The 15,498-nt window shown below is 57.8% G+C and overlaps 1 protein-coding gene across 9 annotated transcripts; it reads right to left on the reverse strand.

Moving 5' to 3' along the window:
- Positions 1-877: 877 nt before the first annotated feature.
- On the reverse strand, positions 878-15,075 carry EHMT2 (euchromatic histone lysine methyltransferase 2). 9 transcript variants are annotated; one of them, XM_057699010.1, is made up of 28 exons: positions 14,431-15,075; positions 13,718-13,784; positions 13,403-13,621; positions 13,052-13,305; positions 12,192-12,276; positions 12,059-12,099; positions 11,761-11,916; positions 10,020-10,157; positions 9,785-9,899; positions 9,525-9,626; positions 9,157-9,305; positions 8,924-9,067; positions 8,602-8,837; positions 8,340-8,522; positions 8,134-8,216; positions 7,540-7,646; positions 7,337-7,459; positions 7,148-7,249; positions 5,789-5,893; positions 5,532-5,686; positions 5,274-5,441; positions 4,704-4,848; positions 4,253-4,330; positions 3,760-3,875; positions 3,570-3,656; positions 2,020-2,098; positions 1,701-1,876; positions 878-1,374 (listed from the first exon to the last, which is right to left on the reverse strand). In XM_057699010.1, the coding sequence occupies exons 1-28, from the start codon at positions 14,470-14,472 to the stop codon at positions 1,194-1,196; spliced, it is 3,636 nt and encodes a 1,211-aa protein (XP_057554993.1). In that variant the 5' UTR covers positions 14,473-15,075; the 3' UTR covers positions 878-1,193. The 9 variants fall into 9 exon arrangements, 7 of the variants coding, with proteins under 7 accessions (XP_057554993.1, XP_057554994.1, XP_057554998.1 ...); XM_057699011.1 differs by lacking the exon at positions 9,525-9,626 and having other exon boundaries at positions 14,431-14,505; XM_057699015.1 differs by lacking the exon at positions 9,525-9,626 and having other exon boundaries at positions 5,789-5,931; positions 7,144-7,249; positions 14,431-14,505.
- Between the last annotated feature and the right edge of the window lie 423 nt (positions 15,076-15,498).

Below are 15,498 nucleotides of genomic sequence, written 5' to 3' on the forward strand. Positions count from 1 at the left end.
AGGGGCCCAGAGTTCAGGCCTGACATCAACCCCTCCTCCCAGGGGCTCCAGTCCCCCTCTTCATGGAGACCCCAGCTTCACTCCCCAAAGGCTCCCCAGCAATGGCCCCCAGCCCCTGAACCCCATCCTCCTCCAAGGACCCTGACTCTGTCTCCTTCCATCAGCTGTTTCCTGGGCCCTCCCCTCGGGGACCACGACTCCCCTCAGCTCCTCTCCCTGGGGCCAGCCCAGCCACCGCTCCCCAGAGCAGGCCTCCCCTCCCTCACCAGGTCTCGGGCCCCCACCCCAGCTTCACCCCCAGCCTCAAGCCCGCAGCCCCGGGCCTCACCGTAGACTTCGTCCTGGCCCTGTTTTCCCCCCATGGCTCAGTCTCCGGAGTGATTGGAGCCCGGGAGACCTGGCGGCTCACCTGCCACCAGCCAGCCCCACCCTCCACACTCACGTCACAGCCCCACCCCTGCCTGTGGTCCCCGACACACTCTAGTTCCTCCTTCTGGACTCTGAGCTGGAGGGCTGAAGGCTGGAGGGCTGGAAGGCAAGCCTGGGACATGGGTGAGGTCAGGGGTGCTTGCTCAGGCCTCATGGACCATGGCCTGAAGGACTCACACACTCTTCAGAAAATCCTTCAGAATTCTGCAAACTACTTCAACTGTAGTACAGCCACGCCTACACCCTCCTGCCAAAGATTAACTGTGGACATGAGATTTGTCCCTGACTAGACCCTGTCCCACAGTAATGCCCCCCACACCCCTCCCCTTCCCCTGGAGGCCTATTCACACCAGCCACGCTTGTCCAGCCTGCTTCCCATCCCCTCTCTGCCCCTTGGACCCACATTCCCTCTGGCTGTGCATGCTTTTCTGCCAACAATCACCCAGTGTATTATAAACCCAACATTTATTGAGAACAAAGGAAACAGCACAAAGGCTCAATTTCAATTCATCAAACTTCAGCTGAGGGTGGGGATCAGGGGGGTGGCCAGCCCTGAAGTCACCCTCCCAGGGAGGAACCAGCTCTGGGAGAGAGGGGCTGTCAGACCTCCAGGGCCTGGCTAGGATCCGGCTGAGGAATGTGTGAAGGGGGAGGGGGCGAGGAGACGGTAGCACCCCTAGGTGTGGGCTGTGGGCAGCAAGCGGCAGAGGTGGCTGCTGAGCTGGTGGCCGTCCAGGGGTGGGGACGGGGGTTGTGGTCCGCTCTCAGGGGTTGACGGGCGGCAGGGAGCTGAGCTCAGGCAGCAGCTCGGGGTGGGGGTCCAGGCGGGCCAGGCGGCTCTGCTCCAAGGCAATGGCCTCAGCTGAGTGCTTGCACTTCTCAGAGCCACACTGGCAGGTGAAATACTTGCTTTTGATGTCCCAGAAGCGGTCACCATAATCAAACCTGTCAGAGGAGTGCAAACCTGTCTGGGACCCAGACCCACTCCAAAGCACCCACCCCCATCTTCTGACGGGCTCGAAGCCCTCCTCTGTCCTAAAGCACCTGCAGCACCAGCGCCGCCTGGTCGCCTGTTAGAAGTGAAGACTCTTCAGGCCCCGTCCCAAACCTACTGACTCAAAACCCGTGAGGCTTAGGACTCTGTTTACAGTGACATCAGAGAAGCTCTGCTCTAATCCATGCCTGGAAAACAGGCACTCGTCAGCCTTCTGCTTTTGGTCCTGGGCTTGCTACACCTCCCATGCCCCTGGCCGAGCCCCAGGACGCCTCACCCCAGCTCCTCCCCGGCCCGGATGTCTCGGGAACTGAAGAAGGCAATGCGCGGAAATCGCAGGTCTTGGTGCAGCATGAAGACCCGGACGGGGATGATATTGGGGTCACACAAATGGTTGATGAAGCGGCTGATGTTGCCGTAGTAACGGGCATCGATGCAGTACACCTCTCCGTCCTGAGGGGAGGGTGTTGTTCATCACATTTACCACCGCCCTGCTGGCCGCACCAACCTCCCTGCCCCACTGAACACTCAGTCCCTCCTCCCCAGGTTTCCATCTGCTGACCCAGAGGAGGGGGAAAGAGGGGTCTCCTGCCCACCTTGTTGTCTAAGTCGAAGAGATAAGAATCATCCTCTCTCACATCAGCCTCAGCATCAGAGATCAGCTCGCCGACATACCTGTTGGACAGGAAGTGGTGGTTCTGGAGGTGAGCAGGGGTTACCGGGAGCAAGGTCCAGGCCCTGTCTCTCCTCACAGCCCCAGGATTCCTTTTCCACTGTCTGTCAGCTGTCTGTGAATCTCACAGATCAACACAGCTGGGGCTGCGGTGGACGACCCAAGGCACAGGGTCCCCCCAGGACGGCAGACCTCCTCTGGGAGGGAGGGGGTGGGTGGCACCCAACCAGAAGGGGGATCAGGAGGAACCTGGGGCACAGGCATGTGAGGGCACACACAGGACACACTCCCGAGTTGGGGTCCCACCAGACAACTAGATCAACAGGCAGGACCGACAGTGTGGGGCCAGGCATGAGCTGGAGAAGCAGCGGTGGGGAAGTTAAAGGGAAGGGCTTGAGCTGCGCCAGAGGACGACTTGGGTGAGCACAGGGGCGCCAAGCCTCTGGGGTGAAGGGATCAGTATCTGTGGGCAGTCAGCCTGGGTGGGGCAATCTGTGCAGGTGTGGACACGGGGAGGACTGGGAGTCACCCAGCAGGTGCGGGCAATGATGGGCCGAGGACAGGAGAGGGGTGAGGCCTGCAGGAAGGGACGGAGCCGCGGGAGCTGTGAAGAACGGGGGCTGAGGACACTCACGTTTGGAAAATAGAGGGAGAAGGGCTGGTGAAGAGGAAGGATGGACGGGTCGCAGGTGATGATGGTGTCTTGGGAGCCACAGCTAAGGGGGATGGCAGATGCCAGGAGAATGAGGACTGAGACACATGGGCTGGGGACTGGGGACTGCTGAGGGGTGGGGGTAAAGGCAGATCTGGACAGGGATGAGCACTGAGTGGATGGTGGGGAAGCTGAAGCCCACGAGGAAGGGGCTGCTTGTCTGAGTCAAACTGAGAGATGACATGATGGAAGAAAAATGAATGGTCTCTTAAATAGGCAAATGGGGTTGAAGGACTTTGTTGTGGTTGTTGTTGTTTTTAAGGCCAAAGGTGATCTAGATTAGGTGTGAAGGCCATGGAGTAAAAGCCAGGGGACAGGAGGAGGTAACAGACACTGGGAAGAGAAAGAATTGACAGATGGAGAGGCCTGAGGCCCCTGAGGAGGTGGAACAGAAAGGTAAGCTATTATCACCTCCATTTTGCAGACAAGAAAAATGAGGCTCAGGGTGGTTGTGAATTTGGCCGAGGACACCCACATCTGTCTGTCTCTAAAACGGGGGCTTTCCCCAGTTGAGAAGGGCAGGGGAGAGGGAGTGTGATGCTTGGAAAGATACCAAAGGGGAGGGAAAGACGCAGGCACTGTGGTCTGGCCAGGGTGGAGGCTTGGGGATGGGAGTTAGAGGAAGCTGGCCAGAGTGGGGGCAGCATGAACAGGTGGGACCATCAGGCAGGAGGGCAGAGAGGGAGGCCGAGGCGTCAGCCGCGGCCCTGCACCCAGCCTCTCACCCTTGGGAGACAACGCACCCCCTCCCCACCACTCACTCGCAAATGAAAGTCCCCTGGGGAATGGTCTGCAGCGCGCGGACCCCCCAGCCCATCTTGGCTGTCCGGTAGAGCTGCAGTCGCACCCTGGAGGTGGGAGAGAGGGCGATGTTGGGTAGAGTGACCTGGAATCGCCCGAGGGAGAGGAGGGAGAACGGGGAGTGAGGGGGGCTGAGGGGCAGGGCCTCACTTGATGCCGCTCTGCACTACCCGGTTCTTGCAGTTTCTCCAGCAGGAGCACGCCTGGTTACACTCGAAAATCAGCGGGGGCTCGATCTTGTTAAATTCCTGGAGCAGCCGCCCATCCTGGGGTCGAGGGAGGGGAGGACAGCGGTTTCTGTGTGGTGCCCACATCAGCTGCCCAGGAGTCCCAAGACGTCACAGGAAAACCCACCGCTGACCCCAACCCAGATACAGGGAGCACAGGCTGGGGGGAGGCCACACATGCTCTTAGTTTATCCAACAGGAAACACACAACCATCGCCCTTGATTTGCATACACCTGGGTCAGGCCCGTCTCTGTCCTGGCAACATCCTAGAAACCCCAAGTCTCGCCCTGCCCTCTTTGCTACTTCCCCCACAGGGTAGAAGGTGAAGGATAAGGTCCCAGGGAGTTGGTGTCGAGAGGCCAGCTCCTCCAAAGATGTGGATGAGCGTGTGTGGGGCCAGAGCGAGGGCACGTACCTTGTCATACCAGCAGCGAATGCTGAGCTGGCCACACAGGCAGTTGGAGCTGGAGCAGTCATCCACACATGTGCAGTGCTGGGGCGGGAGGTCGTGTCAGCTCACCCCCCAGAATCGGCCTTGGCCCCTCAGCTTCCAGTGCTCCCTGCCCCACAACTGCTGTCCTTTCTCTAGGGTCCACACTGTAGGACAGTGATGGTGATGCTCCCAGGATGAGGGGGACTCAAGATGGTGCTGATGGGGGTGTCTCTAGGGCCACCATGAGCCCAAGTGATACCTTCATGTGTCCTAGAAAAAGGGCCCCCTCCCCAGGTGGATGCAAGCCCACACCAGAGCTCTCTTCGAGCCCTACCCCCTCGGCCAGGTGCCTGTGTTAGCCCACAATGTGCCCAGCTGTACGTGGTGCCTCTGGGTGTCCCTTCGGGGAGAGGGCCCAGGGCCCCACACTCACCTGCAGGTGGGTGATGTTGCGGTCGATGTTCATGGTGGATGTCTCGCAGTTCTCCGAGATGTACTTGTAATCCTCGGGGCAGGGCTCCCCGTCTACACCGTTGACACAGGGAATGGGCACATTCTCGTAGCCCCGAGCCACGTCCCTGGCAGGAAGGGAGATGGAGCTGGGTAGCTAGAGCATGGGGTGAGCACTCCCCTAGGAGCAAGGAGAGGGCTGGGGCAGGGAACGGGGTGGTTCTGGGGGCTCACTGGGGCATGGGGAGTAAGGTGCCCAGGTAAAAGGCAGGACACTCAAGTAAGTCTGAATTTCAGATTATCAAGAAATCATTTTGTAGTATAGGTATGTCCCAAATACTGCAAGGGACACTCTTAAAAGTATGCATTGTTCACCTGAAATTCTAACTTAGCTGGATGTTGTCTATTTTTATCTGCTGTACCCGGCAGCCCTAGTTGGTGTGTGTGGGGAGGTCCTGGGGGTGGACAGAGGGGGTTCTGGGGACTCGGAAGGTTCAAGGGGCCTGGGGAGGGGGCGGAGGGGGCTCTGGGTGCAGAGCGCGCCCGGGCTCACCGGCAGATGATCTTCTCAGTGCGGATGGCCCGATTTCCCACCCCGAGCCGGAGCTTGCGGTTGAGCTGGAGTGCAAACCACACGTCCGAGCGCTCAGGGGTCAGGTCCCACGCCGTGTCCCCCTCCTTGTTCCGCAGCTCAGGGTTCGCCCCACGTGACAGGAACAACCTGGGAGGGGACAGGAGGCCTGTGGGGGTCTGGGGCCGTGGGAGGTGGCGGAGGAGGGTCCAGGTGTGTGTGCGGGGGGGGCGGGCTCACAGCACGCAGTCGTGGTAGCTCTCCCGGGCTGCGATGTGCAGGGGCGTGTCCCCGTGGTAGTTGACAGCGTGGAGGTCGCAGCGGGCGTTCAGGAGAACCTCTGCGATGGCGGCGCTGCCGGTGAAGGAGGCCCAGTGCAGGCAGATGTTCTCCTCCTGCGGCGGTGGGAGCGGGAGAAGTCCGAGCCCAGCCTGCACCCGGCTCAGGGGTGGGGGGGCTGAACCCACCTCCCGCATCCCGCCCAGACGCTCGCTCACGTTGTCTGTGAGGGTGACGTCGGCGCCCCGCGTCAGCAGCATTCGGATCACCTCGATGTGCTTGTGCTCGGCGGCCCAGATGATGGGCGTCCACCCCCCACTGTCCTGTGCGTGGGGAGGGAAGCAGGAGGGTGGAGGGGCGGCTCCGGCCCGCCGCACCCAAACAGCGGATGGTCAAGAGCACAGGCTCTGGAGCTAGACTCAGGCTCAGAGTCCCAGCTCCGCCACTCACAGGCTGTGGCACCCTGGGCAAGTCACTGAATGTCTCTGGGTCTCTGCTGCCTCATTTATAAAATGAGACTAAAACAGTGTCTATTGCTCAAGGCTGCGAAGTAGTCTTTCTCTTTCTAAAAAATACATATTTCCTAGATTTGCCCATTCCAAAGTCCCAGAAGCCGGGCCCAATAACAATGACCACCTCTAGGTACACAAATTGTCGTCTCTAATCAAGAAGAGCCCCCCAGTGTTCACTGCAGCACTCTTTACAACAGCTAGCACATGGAAGCCACCTAAATGTCCATCAACAGATGAATGGATAAAGAAGATGTGGTACCTATATACAATGGAATATGACTCAGCCATTAAAAGGAACAAAACTGGGTCATTTGTAGAGCCGTGGATAGACCTAGAGAGTGTCATATAGAATGAAGTAAGTCAGGAAGAGAGAAAAAAATATCATATATTAATGCTTATATGTGGAATCTAGAAAAATGGTATAAATGATCTTATTTACAAAGCAGAAATAGAGACACAGACATGGAGAACAAATGTATGGATACCAAGAAGGAAATGGGTGGGGAGGGGAACTGGGAGGTTGGGATTGACACATATACACTATTGATACTGTGTATAAAATAGACAACTAATGAGAACATACTGTATAGCACAGGGAACTCTACTTAATGCACTGTGGTGACCTAAATGGGAAGGAAATTCGAAAAAGAGGGGATATAGGTGTATGTTTAGCTGATTCATTTTGCCGTACAGTAGAAACTAACACAGCATTGTAAACCAAATATACTCCATTAAAAATTAATTAAAAAAAACTGAAGATCAAGAAAAATGACACAGACTGAAACACCTTCAACATGTGAAAAACTGAGTTAATAAGGAATCTCACTGGACGATTCCAGAGATTCATGCAGCAACTCATTTTGAAAACTGATATAGAGAAAAAAAGAAACAGAAAAGAGGACAGAGAGAAATACAAATGAAGGGGGGGAAAAAGAGATGGGGACAGGCTGGGACAGTGTGAAATGCAGGGAAAGGGCCAGGGGTCAGATGAGGGAGAACGGGGGACGGAAAGCTGAGGCTGAGGCAAAGAACTCAGAGGGTTGGGCCGGAAGCCCAGCCACTGACCTGGGCGTTGACGTCCACCTGTCCGGTGCTGAGCAGCAGGCTGACCATCTCCAGATTCCCAATTTTGGCCGCGTGGTGGAGGCAGGTGGAGCCGTCTTCCTCCTGAGGGCAATGCGGGCAGATGATCCCTCCGGCTGGCCCCTCAAGCCCAGTCCCTGAGCCCCGGACCCGGCCCGCCCGGCCGCACACCTTGCTGTAGACGCAGCCGCCGCGCTGCACCATGTAGCGAGCCACCTCCAGGTGGTTGTTCACCACGGCCTCCATCAGCGGCGTGCGCTGCTGCTTGTCCACGGCATTGATGTTGGCTCCAGCCTGTGAGGAGGGGGCACGCAGGCTGGCACCAGGGGGCGGCTGGGTGGGGGAGGGGCTCCAAAGGCCGGGCCCGCGCTGACCTGCAGCAGCACGTGGCAGATCTCCACAGAGCCCTTCTGGGCAGCCGCGTGCAGGGGCGTGCGCTTGCTCTGCTGGTCGCTCTGGAAGTTGGGATCCAGGTTGTCCACTGCGGGGAGAGCCCGCCACACGGGGAGGGGGAGGGACAAGCAGTAAGCAAGCTAGGGGGCGGGGCACACCTCCTCCAAGAAGGCTTCTCAGGGCCCCACCCTGGGTCAGGGGCCCCTCCTGGGCCTTCTCTGCGCTCACCTCCACTGCGGCACGGCACTGATCGGGTAAGAAGGTAAGAGCACCAGCTCTGCCTGAGTTCAAACGGCCCTGCCCCTGCCCCTTAGTACTGCTGTGCGCTGAGCGAGGCAGTTAACTCTCTGGGTCTCCGCTGGGAAGATGTGAGTGAGTGAACGTGCATAAGCACTCAGAACAGTCCCCAGTCCCCATCGGCACGAGTCATCTGTGTGCCTGCGTCCCCCACCACACTAAGTCCTGCAGGGCAAGGACGACGTCCCTCACTGCTGCCCTCCGCGCCCCAAGCCCAGTGACTGGTATGTAATCGGTGCTCAGGCAGGGTTTGCTGAACGAATGAGCGGAATACTCACACAGCATCAGGATCACCTTCTGCAGCTCCCCCTGCTTCACTGACAGGTACAGCTGCCGGGGGTGGAAACGGAGTTTCTTCCGCCTGCCGTGGTGAGGGAGGGAGAGGGGGTTGACTCCTCAGATTGCAGCACCCGTCTCGGCACCTGCAGGTCCACACTTCCAGCCCCAGTCCTAGCTGCCATGCCCAAGGGCAACCCCTACTCACCTCTCCGACTCCTGGATGACCAGGGCCTTTTCCAGGGCCTCCCGGCCCGGGCCAGGTGGCAGCCCCACAGCAGAGAGGCAGCCCCCACTGGGCAGGGTTAGGGAGGGCCCTGAGCTGTCGATGGTGTCAGCAAGGGGGTCGCAGAGTGGACGCCGGGGCTCCCCCTGTCCTCGCATCCGGGCGCTGTGGGAGAGGGTGCGGATGTCCAGGGGAGACAGGGACGGGGCAGGGAGCAGAGAGAAAGGAGGGGCGAAGCCAGTACCTGGGCTGGGAAGTGTCCGCTCTCCCGGGGGCATCCTGGGCCAGGGGTGGGGGGGCAGGGGCTGCAGTGCCAGCCGGTGGGGTTACCCCATCCCCCCGGGGGATGGTCACCTCCTGGGCCTCAGATGCGTCCTCCCCACAGTGGGGACAGAAGACCATCCCGTTCAGCTGGGACACGCAGGCCTTGTGGAAGCGGTGGGCCACACGGAAGTCGGGGTGACACTCCAGGAAGGTCCCCTGGGGGCAAGAAAACAATGTGGTCAGGCTCTGGGAAGCCCTGCCCCCACGGGGCATGCTGCCTGTCTGCCCCACTGGTTACTCACCGCCGTACAGAAGTAGCCACAGCCTGGGCAGCAGTGGTGTTTGACCATGCGGGCGCGGTGGCTCTCACAGAGCACCATCAGGGCCACGCGGCTTGACGGTCTCATGGTCTCCCGCTTGAGGATTGCAGCGTTGCAGCCCGATAGCTGTGGGCAGTGAGGATGGGTGACAAGAAGTGAGGCTGGGGGCTGGGGCTGGCTGCCCTGGCATCTCACCTACCAGCCCACAGGCCCACCTCTCCATCCACGCTCTCCGTGGCCATGCACTTGTGTCCCGCTCTCTCGCTGATGCGGTCTATCTTGGGTGCTTCCATGCGGCAGCTGCAGAGGGGCAACTCCTCAAATCCACGCTCTGTCTCCAGCGAAGATGTGTCATTGGACACCCCTTGGATGGAGGAGAAGGGAGCTGAGGGAGGCCCAGCCTCTCACCCACCGGAATCCCTCATGGGGCCTCTCACCCCCGCCCTGACGTTCCCTCCATGCTCCAGAACCTCCGAAGTCTGGCTACGGACACCCCGGCTCCAGCAGGGTCCCCCTCCTCCCCATTCCCTCCGGCCCTGAGGGCGCCCCCTAGTGGCTCCCTATCCCGGCAATTGGCAATTACCAGCGTGGTTGGGAGAGAGGGTCCCCTCGCTGGGCAGCTCCAGGGACCCCAGAGGGACCTCCATGTACTCACTGGGGCCTGAGGAGCCCACACCATTCACTCCTGACACAGAGACAGAGAGAGTGAGAGTGCGAGCTCACAGGTGCCTGGACGCGTGGGTACATGCGGGTGTGCATGCTGTGCCTGTGGGTGCACGCGTGCTCTCTGGGGGCCGGGAGAGGGCTGGAGGAGGGGACCCCAAGGCAGAGAAGCCTCCTCACCTCGTGGCTCCTTGGCCCTCGGAGGCTCCCGCTTCCGCCGTTTCCGTGATGGCTTCACCCACGGGCTGTCCTTCCGCCATTTCTTTTTGGCTTTGCGCCGGCCGCTAGAACCACTCTGGGGAGGAGGAAGAGCGTTCGAGACCCCAGCCCCCAGCCCATAACCCCCTCCTTTGAGGACTCAGGCACCTGGCCTCGCAGTCCCCACTCTTCCGTGGACAGCAGCCTCCAGTCCTACCCTGTCAGACTGATTGCCTGACTCGTCATCTTCCTCTTCTTCTTCCTCTTCCTCCTCCTCCTCTTCTTCTTCCTCCTCCTCCTCCTCCTCTTCTTCCTCTTCCTCACTCAGTTGTTCAGCCAGAGCTTCGACCTCAGACTGCAAGAGAGGCAAAGCAGGGCTGAAGAAACAGTGACCCCCAGGCCACAACTCTCTCCTGGGGGGAACTTGGGAGAGAGGCAGAGCAGGACACATCTGACCCCGGGGATTCAGAGAATGAGGTGGGACCAAGACAATTCCCCAACAATGGCTCCCTGGTAAAGATGAGTGTGGACAGGAAAGGAAGGAGAGGGCTGGATATACGAGGCAGTGTAACATATTACATACACTAATGAAAAATAAGGTGCTATGGTGACATGCAACAATGTGATAAAGTCTTGGCAATGTAACAGTAACCAGGAGGAAAAAGGAATAAGTTCCAGATAACATAGTATGAGACTCTTGATGAAGTTCATAAACAGGCAAGGCTGAAAACACTAGATGAAAAACTAATGAGGGCAGGCTATCTCCTGAATCCACTGATCTTAACTTTACTAATAAAAGACCAAATGTTCCACACCTGATCTGATGCAACAGGAAGCACCTGCACCAGCTATCAAGTCTTACCAACTTAAAAACAAACAAACAAAACAACCAACGCATCCGAAGCTGACCACACTTCTAGATCAGTTTACAAGAAACACTGGGCAGAGAGTTATGTGTTAATCCCCACCCAATTAGCCAACTCCTAAATGTGAAGAATTCTGTAGGACAATTGACTTGGTTTCTTCAACAAATAAATGGGAAGAAAAGGTTTTTGTGTGTGCGTGTTAGAAGATAGGGGACCTATACATCAAGACAGACCTAAGACAATCAAATCAATGTGTGGCCCTCACTGAAACCTGACAGACAAAAACCTATTTATGAAACAACTGAGAAAATGTGAAGACTGACTAGTAGCAAGGTGATGGTATTAAAGAATTATTTGTAGGGACTTCCCTGGTTGTCCAATGGTTTGGGCTCTGCGCTTCCCCTGCAGGGGGCATGGGTTCGATCCCTGGTTGAAGAACTAAGATCCCCACATGCCGTGCAATAAGGCCAAAAAAAAAAAAAAAAAAAATCATTTGTAAATTTTTTTAAAACCAGAAAGAGGTCTTATGTTTAGAGATACTCATGGAAATATTTCTAGGTAAAATAATATGGTATCTGGGGCATGCTTTGAAATAATCTAAGTGTGGGTGTTGGGGGAGGAAGAGGTGAGTCAAGATCGGCTATGTATTGATAATCCTTATAACCCTTGGCGCTGGGTGATGGCCACCTGGGGGCTCACTATTCTGTTCTTTTGTGTGTATTTGCAAGTTTCCACGATAAAACAAATGAAAAGCAAAGCAGCCAAGACTAAGCATTATGTTGCATGAGCAAATATATATGTGAAATAAAACCAAACAAGGAGCAAAGCAATACACAAGCAAACAAACAACAAATAAACCACAAAATGGGATGTTAAACCCGAAGTCCAGGATGGTGACTATCACTATGGAGAGGGGCAAGGGGATGGTACGGGGCAGAACACACACTGGAAATAAATTATAGCTAGTATGGGGCAGTGAACTGGTGCGTGTTCAGAAAAGGAAAGGGAGAAAAAAGGGGGGCAGGAAAGGCTGGAGAGTGAGCCCTGGATGTGGGGGAGTACTGGCCGGGAGGGTGGCCGGCTCCCTCTCACCTTGCTGTCAGAGTCCACCCGCTCATCCACAGAGTAGGAATCGTAGTAGAGGCTGAAGTCATCCCCCACCACCGTTTCCCACTCCTCCAGGGACCCGGGGTCCCCCTTCTCCAGGGTCACGTCTCCCGAACCCCGAGCAGAACCCAACTCCTCTGACTAGAAAAAGATTAAAAAAAATTGAAGCTGCTGGTACTCCCTCACCAACCCTCCCATTGCCCCCACGGGCGAGATGGAGCTCCTAGGCTCCCTCAGAGCAGCCCCCCAGGTGAAGCCCTGTTCCCTGCCTCTCCTGGCTCACCAGGCCACCTCCTGAGTTCAGCTTCCTCCTTTTGGCCACATCTGGAAGGAGAGAGAGAAAGGAATGAGGCTGCTACTCCAAACCCTTAGGACAGGCCATAGCAAGCCGCAGGTAGGTGGGGGGTGGGACTGACCTGAGGTCACCTTCCCCAGCGAGTGCACGTCATCACTCATTCGGAAATGCTGCACTTCAGGGGGCCGCTTCTCAGGGACTGGGGGCTGGGGGCCGAGAGGGAGCACACTTAGGGTCAGGGAGGATCTATGGTTCTGCCTGGATTAGCTTAGAGCCGAGCCCCAGGTCGGGGTGGGGTGGTGAGCCACACCCTCAAAAATGCCATGCGAAGTTCCATGGCCATAATAAGAACTGTGTCAAGCACATCCCACACCTAACACTCACTTAATTCCTGATGTGCACAGAAGCAGGCCCTTTCCGCCACTCTCCAGATGAAAAAACAAAAGTTAAAGCCTTGACCAAAGCTACCCAGGACAACATGCTACCAAGAGCCCTAAAAACACTGTCATAGAGTTTCTGAGATTCTGGGGCTCTTGTCATTTCCCTCTGTCATTTATGTGGCCCTCAGCTCCTCCTCTGTAGAGAGTCATAGTAAAACCTTTAGAACAGCAGGGGCAGTTTCAGAGAAGGGTGGGAGAAGTTCCCTTGGGGCTTGCTTTGAGGTAGAAAGGAAAAGTGGTTTGAAGTTTCTTTAGTCATGATCCTAAGAGTAATTAAGACATTAACTACATAATTAACTCTTAACATCTGTATCTTCTACTCCTCTCTGGTAAGAATGTAAACTCCAGGAAGATAGGAACCTGTCTGTTCCAGATTAAGCCCCAGTATGGAATTTGATACACAGTGGCCCCTTGGTAAATAGGAGAAGCAGTGATTGGATAAGAAAAGGCCTGAAGCTAAACTGTAAAAAAGCAGCCCACAAGGGATTTATGGTTAATCACCTGTCTCTCCCACCCCCACAACCCTCCCCTTAAGCCTCACCTGTCCATTTCCTGGTTTGGACATGGTTTTCCGGGCTCGATGGACCTTGGGCTGCCCCTCCGGGCTGGCTGTGGCCGGAGGGGGTTCAGGCCCTGCTGCTGTTGCCCCCTGGGCCCCCGGCATACTCAGCAGCCTCATAGCCAAACTCTGGACTGATGGGGGTGATTTCCCAGCCCCTGTCATTGACATCTTGGCTCGGCTGGGACAGGCACCCCCCTTGCTGGGGGAAGACGGGAATGACTTTGTGGCATGTCCTGGAAAATACAGGCAGGCAGGCAGAAGACAAGGTAAGAGGAAAGGGAGAGTCAGAGGATACCCCAGCTCACCACCCCACACTCCCTGGCCTCTCACCCAGAAGGATGCGGCCCCCATGGAGGTCCCCATCTCCCTCGAGATTCTCGGGTTCATCCCCAATGAGTGGTGTGGCCCCTACAGGGGTGTCAGCCCCCTCGTCGCCGACGGTGACTGTGACAGAGGCTGGGGATGAGGGGCCAGCAGTCTCCAAGGAGTCAGGGTTGGCCTTGGGCAGGGTCTCCTCACTACGAGGGGTGTCCCCCAAAGAGCCATGAACTGTAATGGAAGAGAAAAAGTTCAGGGCTAAGGGCTCCCGAGATCCTGTGTTGGGGGAGGTGAAGGTCCAACTGGGCCTGTTTCTGTTGCACTCACCTCTCTCGGTGGCTCCTCTGAGCTCCTTCTCCAGCACCAGCGCCCCCATCTCAGCGGGGGCCTCCCCCTGGGAGGGGACACAAGGGATAGGAGGGCTGGTCAGTCTGGTAGGAAGTTGAGGGGCCCAGGACGCCTGGGCCCTGGGAAGAGAGAGTAGGCTCCGGGGCCTACCTCTTCCTCTATGGGTGCCCCCCCTTCCGCGGCCTCTGCTGCCCGGAGGGGCCGCACGACCCCTCCCCCGGGCCCGCATCAGCCCCCTCCCTCTCGGTAGACCCCGCATCTCAGGGGCCGAGAAGAGAGGAGGGGGAGGGGGCGGGGCCTCCGCGCCCCGGCCCCGCCCCCTCCTCCCGGCTGCACGCGCCGCTCCCCCTTTGTCCCCCAGGCCGCGGGGACCCCGGGCACCAACCCCTCCAGCGCCCGCTGCCCCCCAGCCCGGCGGACGGCCCCTCGTGCCCCTCGCGCGTGCTCCTGGGGCCCCGGCGCCCGCCGCCCACTCGGGGGCAGCCGGCGGCTGCACGCGCGCCTCCGTGCCCACTCCCCCCACCTCCCACCCCCTGGTCCCCTCATCCGCCCCCGGTGCTGGCCCTCCGGATTGCTGCAAGTCCCGCCCGGGCCCCCCGGCCCCGTTGCACCCCCGGAGCATTGCACGGGCGCGCGCTTCCCCCGGGCGCGCGCGCGGGCATGCACCCGCCTCTCCCCCTCCCCTTCCGCACCTCGGCGGCCGCCGCCGCTGTAGCTCCCGCCGCCGCCGCCATCGCCGCTTGCGCGGGGGGCCGAGCCGGCGCGCGGCCGCCCCGGGTCACGTGGGCGGGGAGGGAGCGCTAGGAGGAGCCTTAAAGGAGCCACTGCGCGCTTTCTGGCCATTTTCCCCCGAGAGCGGCCTCAGAGATGGCCGTTCCTGTCCTAAGCTGGGGGCTGCAGGGGAGAAGTCCTGCTTCTGGCCTCAGCTCAGCTGGGAACCGAAGGCGGGGCACGCCTGAGTCTAGGTGTGGCTTCTCCATCTCCCACCCGGCTTTAGGTAACTAGCGGAGCGTCTGAGCCTCCCGGCTCTCGGCAGTGGCTGTATTTCCAATCCTACCCGCGTGTGCTTCTCCCGCTTCCGGTTGCTTTCTTGTTTCTGGGTCACTAGATAGAAGGCTCGGCCTCAGTTTGGGCCTCGCTTCTTTAACGAGCAAGAAGGGGGCGATGGGGACACGCGAACACCTTTACTCTTGGCTGGTTCTAGCATGCAGCTTCAGTGTCCCCTGGAGCAGCCGACCCCTTTTGAAAACCCGGGGCTAAATGTCTCTTCCATTTGTGCCAGACATGTTACGCCACCACATGTACACAGGGAAGCCCCCAGAAGCCCGAGTCATTACTGTCTAGTGACGCTCTAGTAAGTAACCTTTTTTTTTGCCAAATATTTCACAAGCACAGCAGGCACTACGTGGGTCATAGCCCCGACGACAGTGTGATATTACACCAAGACATACAACTTTGATAGCAGTATTTAGGATGGTATTTCTTTAGGTATTACATCTGGTCAAAGTTTGGAAAACAGCCGTATTTCACATGCGATATTTGACACAGACAGGTGGTTGGGATATGGGGCACCTGAGGCCAACTCAAGGCTTTCTGGGAACTGTAGTTCTCTTTGGTTAAGAACTATTCCAGAGCTTTCTGGGAATTGTAGTCTTCTCCATACCCTAACCCAAACAGTGGTTTTTAGCTTTCTCCACGACACGAACCCTTTCCCCAGATCAAAAATACCCAAACACCGGCTCCTGCTTACCATAATTTTG

The sequence above is a fragment of the Hippopotamus amphibius genome, chromosome 11, assembly GCF_030028045.1.
Source record: "Hippopotamus amphibius kiboko isolate mHipAmp2 chromosome 11, mHipAmp2.hap2, whole genome shotgun sequence".
NCBI lineage: Eukaryota > Metazoa > Chordata > Mammalia > Artiodactyla > Hippopotamidae > Hippopotamus > Hippopotamus amphibius.

What these genes read in the sequence shown, in the direction of transcription:
- EHMT2 (XM_057699008.1), bottom strand. Translation starts at nt 13,997, where the DNA reads ATGCGGGGTCTACCGAGAGGGAGGGGGCTGATGCGGGCCCGGGGGAGG. An exon ending in TGAACTCAGGAGGTGGCCTG is followed by an intron (nt 11,917 to 12,058) that starts GTGAGCCAGGAG and finishes ATCTTTTTCTAG; the next exon opens with TCAGAGGAGTTGGGTTCTGC. An exon ending in CGGGCCGGGGAGGAGCTGGG is followed by an intron (nt 1,375 to 1,700) that starts GTGAGGCGTCCT and finishes CTCCTCTGACAG; the next exon opens with GTTTGATTATGGTGACCGCT.